Genomic DNA, 11,395 nt, shown 5'->3' on the forward strand with positions numbered 1-11,395 from the left:
ATAAAGATGTTGAACAAGACCGGCCCCAGAACTGAGCCCTGGGGAACACCGCTCGTGACCGGCTGCGAACTGGATGTAACTCCATTCACCACAACTCCCTGGGCCCAGCCGTCCAGCCAGTTTTTAACCCAGCGCAGAGTCCACCTGTCTAAGCCGTGAGCCGCCAGCTTCTCTAGGAGAATGCTGTGGGAGATGGCGTCAAAGGCCTTACTGGAGTCCAGGTAGACCACATCCACAGCCTTTCCCTCGTCCACTAGGCGGGTCACCTGGTCATAGGTCATCTTACCTGGTCATCTTACTCACTGCGCTTAAAATTTTTGTCAGAGAAAAACCTGTGCTACATGCCAAACTCCACACTGGAGAAAGGCAACTAGTTATCCCGGGGAACTCTTGTTTCATGACTGTCTGTCCTTATCAACATGAAATACAGCACAATTGCCTTGACCTTTCTTATTCCAGGAGACCATGATAGGTGTGCCATCCACTAAAGCCCATGGAAACATGGATTTCTCCATCAGACGCTAAAAAAAGTTAGGAATAAACTTTGGTGCACGACTGTTCCTGGCATTACGATAATGTAGCATAATCTAAATGATATCATAGCTGCATTAATGTGGTGTTTCTGAACAAGATTTGCTAGTGCATCAGAAATGGTAATCATCTGATCAGGTGCATTTTTCACACCTGAGATATAGAGTATTAGCATGACAATCTATGAAATTCAATAGTGACCTAAAAATTTTGGTCCAAGTCTTCACTGATTACAGTGTTGACACCATGGATCAGTATTATGGGTGAAGTTCTGAAGACATGAGTACTAATTCTCTATGTGATAGCAGGGTAGGACAGCTAAAGATTGTTATATTCAGGAGAAAATGTGAAAGCAGTCTCAGGAACTTAGTTTTCTCTAAGGAACATAAAGATAATGGAAAAGTAAAAATGCAAAAAGAAAAAAACCCTCAGAAGTCACCGAGGCAGCAATGCAAACAGAAGATTACAGTTGTGAAATCATATCAGTTATGTAACAAACTGAGAAGCCAAATACCTCTTGTTAATGCATCCTACTGAGCAGCTAATCTGTATAAAGCTTTCAGATGCTCAGTGTTGTATAAAACATTGTTATACAGATTAGCTCAACACTGTCCAACTTTTCCAAATTGTTTGCCAGTCATACAGCCTTCTAGAGTCATGTCAATATGGAATTTATATGTTGGACAATTAGTATGGGAGATACTGAAACAATTTAAGAATCAAATTCCAAAATATAGATCCTCAAAAGTCCTGCTCACTTGTCCATGAGATCTAGGCATACTAATATTCTTGCAGTTAAATTATCTGATCACCATTGGACATGAACACAACCAAAATCTCCTAAGTGACCATCTTATTAATAAAGTCTACAAGGATGAAGAGGGGCCATGTGAAGAGGTACTGATGTCCTTTTACTTAAGAACAAGTGGTCGCAGGACTCCATGGGGTTGTTGCACTCCCAGATTGAAATTCCTCCTTTCCCTGGGAAAATCTGATCTCATATCTTCTCCCAGAGATCCATGCTCTAACCAACAGATTATAGTACATTTGATGTTGGGAATCTTATACTCTTTTTCTAATTTGTTCTACTTCATATGAAATCATTAAATATTAATTGGAGCAGAAGCTACAACAGAAGCTTCTGTCTCCAAGGTGAGTGCCATAATCACCTGACAGCTAAAGCATGTGTTACCTCCAGCCCAATAAAGAATCAGTTTTTCCATATAAATCAAAACAGTTTCAATTAGAAAGACTGAGAAATGCCCAGTTCTATAGTCTATACCACAATAAGGATTTGGAAAAGAACAATGAGAGTAAGGAGTATTCTTGCATTCAATATATTCAGTATTTTTCTAGTTAAATATTTTAGGATCTGATAGTGTCTAGAAGGATGAATTTTCATCTCATATGATAGCATCTAGTCTAGTATAACTGATGGCCTTGAAATTAAAATGTTATAAGCTAAGAGTCAGTGGACCATTTTAAAATTATGCAGTCATTTTAATCAATTAAGACAACAAGGTAAAAGAGGAATATATTTTTTCCTGTGAAGCATTTATCTTCTCTTTGTCAGAAGCATAAGAAAGATTAATAATGAGTTTTTCAGAGGAAATCACTAGTGTAATATTGTTTATAGAAAAAAACATATTCTGTCTTGGCAACATCAGATGGCCAAGACATCACAAGACAAAACTTCTTAAAAACAAAAATGATACTAAAGTTTGTCAATATCACTCTTCTGTTGGGAGGCTCAAAACTGGAGGTTGTATTATACGTGTGCTCTGATGAGTGCTGTGTAAAGGGAGAGAATCACTTCCAGTGGTCTCTGCCTCTGACCCTGTTCACACAGCTCAGGAAGCTCTTGGCCTTCATTGCTGCCAGGGCCACTGTTGGCTCATGGTCAGCTTGCTGCCCACCAACCCCCATGGCCTTCTCCACAGAGCTGCCCCCAGCCAGGCAGAATCAGCCTGTGCTGGTGCCAGGGACTTTCCTGAATTTCATAAGGTTGGACCATTCATCCAGCCTGTCTAGGCTCCTCTGAATGTCAGCCTGAGCCTTGAAAGTATTGAATGGTTCCCCCAAATAGGTATCATCTGCAAACTTAGTGAGCAAGCATTCTGTCACCTCTTATAAGTCATTGATAAAGTTGTTAAAAAGGATCAGTCCCAGGATAGACCCCTGCAACACTTATTACTGGCCTCCATGTAGAGTACAACATGTTAGTAACTACCTTCGGAGCCTGACCATCCAGCCAGGTTTTTTTTTTACTTATCTGGTTGTCCACCCTTCATGGCTGTAATGTCCTAACTAGGGTACAAGAATATTGTGGGAGAGTGTCAAAAGCCTTGCTAAAGTCAAGGTAAATGACATCTTGTGCCCTCCCATTGTCTATAACTCCAAACTTTTTATCATAGAAGGTAATCACGTTGTTCAGGCATCATTCACCCTTGGTAAATCCATGCTGACTGTGCCCCATTAACTTATTCTTCTTCATGGGCCTTGAAATGTCTTCCAAGAGGACTTGCTCCATCATTTTCATCATTTTCATCATTTTCCCAGGGACTGAAGCGAGGCTGAGCAGCCCATAATTCACCAGACTGTCCCTTTGGCCTCTTTTTTTGAAGGCAATGCAATGCTTGCAATGCTTGCATTCCCCCAGTCACTGAGGATCTCCCCAGTTTCCATAACCTTTCAAACATGGCAGAGGGTGACTTCGCAAGAGAATCAGACAGTTCTCTCCGCACCTATGGATGTAGCCCATCTTGTTGCCCTTTGTCCCTTGTAAGTCTTAACTAAAGCTGAGCTTTGGCTTTCCTGATATAGGAAGCCTGACACATTTCCTGGCCTAGACAATGTTTCTAAATTTCTTCTTTGTAGCCTGTCCTTGCTTCCAACTCTTCTTATACTGCTTTTTGCATTGGAGCTCCATCACAAGCAACCTGTCTAGCTGAGCCAGGCTATTTATCTTCCTGAGTATCAGGACAGGTCATTCCTGCATTTGGAGGATACTGTACTTAAACACCAGCAAGCTTTCCTGAGTAACTTTACTGTTCAGATCTGGCTCCCATGGGATCCCATGAGTAGCAGATCCAGCTGTGTGCCACCCTTAGTTTTCCTATCCAGAAGTTATGCCTGACACCCTCTAAAAACCTTCACTGCTTCCATCCTGCCATGTTTGTCCTTTCAGCAGATGTCAGGGACATTGAAGTTCCCCTCTTTCAGACCTGTTGTACCCTTCAGAATTGTTCACAGGACTTCTGATATCCTTGCCCTGTTGCAGTCCTAAATCCCTTAAGATTCTTACTTTCTAAACTCTTAGGACTAGCAGTCCCCTTTAGTTCTCAGAAAGCATCAATATGTTAAAAACAAAATCTGGAATTTCCATTTCATGCAAAATTTTGATATGTTATGTCCAGGTGAAAAAACCCAACCTCCAGTTTTTTCAAACTTTCTAATTTTCGTACAAAACTAATTCTAGTTTTTAAATTACTCTATTTCACTTTATTCACCAAGCTCAAGGCATAATTATTTGATTCTGTCTTCTCTAAAACAGCTGAATATTATGAATCCACAGCTTGCTTCTCTCACCCCCCAAAAAAACTTGGGACCCTGTCCCCCCGAACTACCGGAGAGAAAGAGAAAAAAAGAATGAGACATATCTGATACCTGTGAATCAATCTGCACAACTTTGAGATGCTCATATGTTATGTAATTGGGGCAGTATGAGAAAAAGAATATATTCTTTGTTCAGGTTGTTCCCTTTTGGTCTAGATTTTATGAAATGAAATGAGTATCTGTTCAATTTAGTCATGTTCATTTAATGCTGAAGGCCTCTCAAACAATGGAGTTTAGAAAAGTCTCCGCCTTTCATCATCCTTCCAAACTTCTACAAGATTAAAATCTATTAATCTTGCAGCATATCTATGTCTGGTTCACGTTCTCCTTTATCAGCTTAGCTTGTTTGCTAGTATTTATCACACTGTCTGTTTTTTTGGGTTGAGACAGGAGATGTGTGCATGGATTAATTTTATGCCAGAGCTTGTTGAAGCTCTGTTCATAATTTCATTATTATTTTAATCTGGATCTATGAATAGACATAGCACATGATTTTTGTATACTGCAAGTTATTATTTAATGAAAGATTTAAGGACGCTTTACAGAAAAAGAAAACAATTTTTATCCTGTAAAAGAAACTTTGATGTCTAAATAACAATTTTGTCAACTTTGAGTGGGCTCATGAAAAGGCTGTGCTATAGAACTGTGCCAATCAATCACTAAAGCACCAACACCCCTATGCACTATACTGCAAAACTGTTTTCCTAATAAAACTACATACTACAATCAGGTTATGTTTAAAGTTTTCTTTGAGCATAAACTCTCTTCAGAACTGTACTATAAAAATACCTTTTTAAATGTTTATCATGTTTTTTCTAAATATGTTTACCGACCTTAGTAAGAATACAACTTGTTTCTTTTATTATTTTACAGAGAAACAGTTGTTAATATTTTATTAGCTATTAATATTCTAATATTGTTAACAGGGATAACATTTTAATGTATTTTTTAAAAACTAGGACCGAATACTTTTAAAGTACTAGCTAAAAAGACAATATCTATTATTAATATTAAACATAATAAGTAGTGTAATCTCTACATAATATACCTAGAACACATAATTAATAAATATAAAAAGTGTTATCACAGCTGACAGACTAATATTTGCCAAATAACTGATGACTGCATAGGATAAAGATAAAATTTGAACTACTTTTAAACTCTTCCCAATAATGGGAATGTTTAGTTGGATAAGTAGGATATATATGAATCAACTGATTTCCTAAATAGCAAATACTTGTCAAGCTTGGAACTCAAGAACCATAAAAATCTTATTGTCACCTCCCTTTTTCAAACAATAACCAAAAACCTGGAGGCATAAATGCATAATTCCATTAGGAAAAGGTTTGATGATAGTGTTTGTAATTTCTATGACTGTTACACACATTCTTTACAAATGGTATTTCCTTAGACACAGGAAAGGACTGTGATGCTTCTATTATACTTCCAGACTTTGAACATGCAGTTAACGTCTATACTCTTTCTTAGACTTTTCTTAGAGGCTAGCAGCGCTTCTCTGGATGATATTTCTGGTATCTTCAGAGTTACTTCTTGTCTTGACAGATACACTCTACTAAAACAATACCCAGCAAAAAACGTTCTCCATTCGTAATGACCTCACACATACTTTTGCTAAGGATTGTGACATACACATGTACTTTGCACAAATGTTCTTAGAGCTGATATTTAGCTGAAATATAGGTATTTCCCTAAAATTATCCCAAATGAATGAAGGCATTACAGTTAAGTAACTATTTAACCAGGTATGTCAGGAATACAGATTTTTTAACAGAGAATTAGGAAAACCCTTATAACCTTGACATTCATAGTCCACCCTGTGAAAGAATGTAAGCCTGCACTACTTGAGCTGTTATTCCACTGCTCTTGCTGCCAAGGCAGAAGGATGCTGTCCCTCAGCAGATCAAGGCATTTGGTGCCTTCCTCACGGATAACTGGTAGGAGATAGGAGTTCCTAGAAGTGGAGTTTCTGATGCTATTTTTTTAGTCCTGACTGCTATTAGAGAAGAAATACCCAGTTTCATACAAAGAAACCAAAACAACAGAAAATAACTTTTAAAACTCCTTAAAAATATAAACCTGAGCCACACGGAAAACAATTTTAAGTTATGTTCTCCGTGATTCATGATGTGCAGTCACCAAGTGCACATCTTCCATGTGAACTGCATAACAGAAAAATTATATGTGATCTAAGATGTTCTGCATTGTAATCTCTATGACAGTAACAGTGCTGAAAAGAATTTATGTGGGGGAAGAAACTTGACAGGAATTCAAGCACTAGTAACTATATTAGTAAGTAGGACTTAAAATTAACGTACTTCCTTTATAGTAAAAGAAAGTATAGAAATGCTTCTGTGAAGATAAAATGGCCCTCATTTAGTGACAGAGGCGTAATAACGATAGGTAATGGGAACTTTCTTCAGTAGCAGGGGCAGAGCTGTAGGAATTGACTATTATTGTTTTTCTTGTAACAAGTCTATTCAAATCACCTGTGTATCATGACTGTATGTTATGAAAAAATTAGCTTAGCTTCAATATTCACTGATGCATTTTATTGCATTCTGACTAAAGCTACATCTTGCAGACTTCTCAAAGTTACCCTTTCATCTACTACTTGCAAAATTACATTATAAATATTAAAATATATATGACAGTGGTAAGTTATTAAATTTATTCCTGAATAATATAGCTGCTTAGCCTCAAGCATGAAGTAGTAGTAATTACCTCTGAGCTGTAATTAATTGGGCAAATAAATTGTTAAATTTTAGATGCTGATAAATATAAGAAAGCTAAGAAAAACCAGCAACTGTCAGCAATATTTTAACACTAAGGAATTCTGTATGAGATAAAATTACAGCAAACACATTTATAAAATATAAACTAAACAGAGACTATGAGACAACAGTAAAATACATTCTCTTAGAAGTGTCAGAATTCACCTCAATATAGGGTATCAACAGCCTCAGTATTTTGAAGATTATTACCAATGCAGAAATTACAGATCAGGAAGTATGTTCAAAGATAGATATTTCTTATATATTCTCAACCAAAGTATAAATTACAGTTGAGAAGAAAGAAAAAAGAACCATCTATTACATATAGAGAAGCTGATGTACATACAAAATAAGTGAAGTGGTGAGGCAGGGAAGAGAAGAGAATATGAAAAGAATGGAAAATTAAAGAGGACACTTACTGGGGAAAACCACATCACTTTAAGAATCCAAATTGTCAAAGAAAAATTCACAACTAGGATGATAAGCAGGAGGAGAACAAACAGGTAGAGGCAACGCTTTCTCCAGCCATAAATTCCAATTTTGTAGACATATTCATTCTTCGGCCTCTCTAGGCTAGTGCCTGGTGTTGTTGTAGTGTATTGTTCACGTACCATCTGCTATGTAAAGAGAAAAAAGGGACTGCTTAGTTGTTTGAGTTAAATTAAAAATATTTACATAAAACCCCAAGGAAAATATGAAGATATAATTGTGATAGCAAGTTACTAGAAACTAGAAACTCTTATGAAGTTTTACCTGGAAAGCATTTTCATCATGTCCCATTCAAATTACACTTACATCTTACTTTTTGGTACACACGATGTGGTATTTTAGTATATAAATTGCATCAATTGTCATTTTCAGGAGGCTTAAATTTATTTTATCCTATACAGAATGGTGACACTTTCCTCCCATTTTTCATAATATTCTATTTTTATAATATTCTAATTCTCCCATCACAAAATAGTTCATAGGATCATATCATAATCTGTGGCGCTCAGAAAAGTATACTTTACTGTAAAAATAGTTACAAGTGGTAACGGTACCTTGTAAGCACAGGTTTAAAAACACTTCTACATATTCTTTCCTCAATTCAGTAATAAAATGCATTCTTTGTGCTGCAAAACTTAACTGTGTATCACTGGAATGCCAAAATACGTTAAGCTTCAGAATCTGTATATAAAGAAATGAAATGGTTCTTAATAATGTAAAGGAAATAATGATTTCTCAATTTATCAGATATTCATATTTAAAGATATATTAGCAATAAAAACATTACTTACTGGGTTTAAACAACTTCCTTTACTTTATATTATAGTTCTTAAAGAAGCATTCTTTCCATTTAAAGAAATCTTACCAGATTGCACTTCCTTAAAACATGAGGATATTCACTAACTTCCACCTTTACAGCACAGAGATCACCAACAATTCAAACCATTCATTAGAGCTTACAATTTCAGCCAAGAGAATAAAACCTCAGCAGCTGAAGCTGCTTATCTAGAACAACAGTGGGCAACATCTGCCCCATTTCCACTGATATAAAATGAAAAAAACCCCACCCAACCATGGATGTCAAAAAGAAAATAGGTATTGTAAGTTCAAGCACTTCCCATGAGCCAGGTATATCCACAGGCATCTTACATCCAAAAGCTGGTCAACTTTCCTACAATATAATGTCCCTAAATGAGAGTGCCTTCAGACAGGTTTCACACAAGGTCTCGTCTCAATTCAGAATTTACTCCTGGGAATGAGATCACCGTGCTCTGCTCACACAACTTTCAAAACGTGATTAAATTACATCCTTGCCCAGCTGCTGAATTACTCTAAGTTGTTAAAGAAGCTCTTTTCAAGTCTCCTGCAGAGCCATCCTGTGTCTGTAACAAGCTTGTGGCTCTCAGTTCTAACCCTCATCTTTAGAAAGATGTCATCTTTTGTTCCTGTAGCTTCCTATCGAACTACAAGACAGAGAACGCAGTATAAGTTTACAATTGAACAGAAGTTCATGCATTATCTCTTTGCATATATGCGGTATTCACTTTATTTCTGTACTTCCATTAAAAAATCTTTTAATTTGTTGTTTATTTATATTAAAAAATGAGACTTGATCATCGGCAGTTCACAATGTAACTGTGCTACTGCCATTATGGGACAATATTCTAATTAATTTTTTGTTGCTATCAGTCTCAGTTGCTCATGATACTGTGTATGTAAATCTTTTCATCTGCTGAAAATACTGTAAATAGTATAATGATTTATTAGTGGAGAATCATAGATTCTGAAATAACTTGGCTTAACATTACTGCAAAATATTGTAGATTTACAAGATGTTCCTTCATATTCACCACATGAACTAAGTTTGTTTAAAACTATCAGATTATACTTTTCAGTTCCATGTATTATTCAAGCACCTAGTACTGATTATAGGATACTGTTTATATATGAGTCGCTACTATTTTTTTGCTGTTTTCCCGCTAATCGTTGTATAACAAACCATATCACTCACATAGAAGTTGCCCTTTGTCTTAAACCTACTTTACCATGCTCTGCCAAGTAAGACAAATTGGGACATTTATACATACAATGGGTTTCATAAAATGCTTAGAAAAACCTTTACCCTTACTTCCACACAGGTTTCTCCTGAACACTGTAACTTACAGGATAGGATGCAGTAACTGTTATCTGGTGACACCAACAGATATACTTTGAGAAATAACCCGTGCAGTCCTTGCCCAGGTATAGTACAACTATCTAATACCCTAACACAGGGTATCCTCTGAGTTTCTTACTGTTTCCTTTATTACACATACTTGTTAAGTGTCAGTATAACAAGAAACAAGATAGATGACAGCTACAGAAATTTCTGTAGTGACAGAAGCCCCCTTCACAAGACAGACTGCTTTTTCTATTTTTTAGGAGATAAATAAAATCCACTTCTAAGAACACTTGAAAGATTATTTCAATAGGGCTGTGGGAAAATGGACCATTCTTCAGAAACTGCACAGTCTCATGAAGTTAGCTGAGCCTTCGACAACAAATCTCTAGCTGTGGCATCTAAGCTTTGCCTGTTCCTTGTGTTGCTGTTCGCTACATTTTCAAGGTAAATTTTGCAGTAGAAACACCATTTGATAAAGAGTAAATTAATTCTCAGATCTTCACATTTTTATGTCAGCCTCATCACAGTGGTCTCTGAGGTTGGGATTCATCTCACAATGTTAGATACCAACAATTTAGCTTTCAATATCTGAGCCAGTCAACCTGGATTCCCTTTATGGTCAATGGAGATAAACCTACCCCTGCTGGGAATTATTTATCTGATTTATTTTAGATGTCTATTTTAGAAATCCAATGAACTGCACCTTAGATGTGTTTAACTTCTCTCCATAAAAAGAGAAATAAAGAGAGCCTAGGATGACTTTTTCATATGTACATACCTAGATGTTTTAGACATAAGTATTTGGTCAAATTAATTCCAACCGGAATGATTTCCAGAAGCATGTAATTTAACAAGAAGTTAGGATTCTTTTGATTCCTGGTCTCTTCTGTTCCATTTCTACCCTGTTGTAAAATGTTTACTGTGTGAGCTGAGGGTTTTATACAAAATGTATTATGTACTGCTGTTTAATGAGGCGAGGTCAAAATCCATTATGCATTTCACCAAAAAGCCTATGAGTTTTGTGATTGTTTTCAATTTCAATTTCAGCCCTTCAGAAATTCCACAGGGGACATCTCCCAGCACACCATTATTCCCTGCACAAATTATTTTTTCCTGATAGAAAACAGTTCTGTTGTTCCTGAGCATTATTAATACTGCCAAAAATTGCTTTGGTCCTAGCAAATGGGTAATGCTGGCCTAGACAACTGACTGCTTTGAAAAGGATTAAATTTTTCTACTTAATATAATATTTCATGATTTTTAAGAGAATTAGTGGCCCAGTACCAAGTAATTACAGGGGAAATCCTTTAATAATTGATACTGTTGGACTGTTTCTTCTGGAAGAAACAACTTACACATTCATGAGCTGAAATCACATAGGAGAATAATCTCAGACCTGTCTAGAGAAGTCAGAGAGAAAGTCTTTTATAGATTTGGGCTGTTTTAGGAAGCTGGGCTGAAAAAATTATTGGTCGCGAGACTAATTTTTGTATTTCTGCTTCTGTATTTGTACTCAGCATTGCCATCATCTCCATACCTTGGGAGCCACTTTTCAGAAACTATTAATAATTGCACCTTTTACCTTTTCTCCTCGGGGAACCAATCTATGGGGGAGATGGGGGGGACACTTTCCCCCACTCCTTCACCTTCCCTTTCTCCTTCAGACGAGTTACAACAGCTCTTGAGAATTTTGAATATCCTCAGAATGTTCAAACCAGCATGGTCCTATTGCTATGTCCCCTGAATGTGGTTCAGGTCTTTTTTAAGGTTAAACAATTATTTAAGAATACCATCCAGAGATCAACCC

General features: G+C 36.6%; 1 protein-coding gene across 5 annotated transcripts in view; it reads right to left on the reverse strand.

Moving 5' to 3' along the window:
• Positions 1-11,395, reverse strand: part of SGCG (sarcoglycan gamma) — a 167,827-nt gene that overhangs the window by 70,336 nt on the left and 86,096 nt on the right. For 3 of the 5 annotated variants that reach the window (XM_019474861.1, XM_009290249.2, XM_009290245.2), the window contains one exon: positions 7,358-7,555. In XM_019474861.1, the coding sequence (XP_019330406.1) occupies positions 7,358-7,555 (198 nt within the window). The remainder of the gene's footprint in view (positions 1-7,357; positions 7,556-11,395) is intronic. The other 2 variants (XM_009290246.2, XM_009290250.2) reach the window with 1 other exon arrangement.

The sequence above is a fragment of the Aptenodytes forsteri genome, unplaced genomic scaffold, assembly GCF_000699145.1.
Source record: "Aptenodytes forsteri isolate BGI_AS27 unplaced genomic scaffold, ASM69914v1 Scaffold155, whole genome shotgun sequence".
Lineage (NCBI taxonomy): Eukaryota > Metazoa > Chordata > Aves > Sphenisciformes > Spheniscidae > Aptenodytes > Aptenodytes forsteri.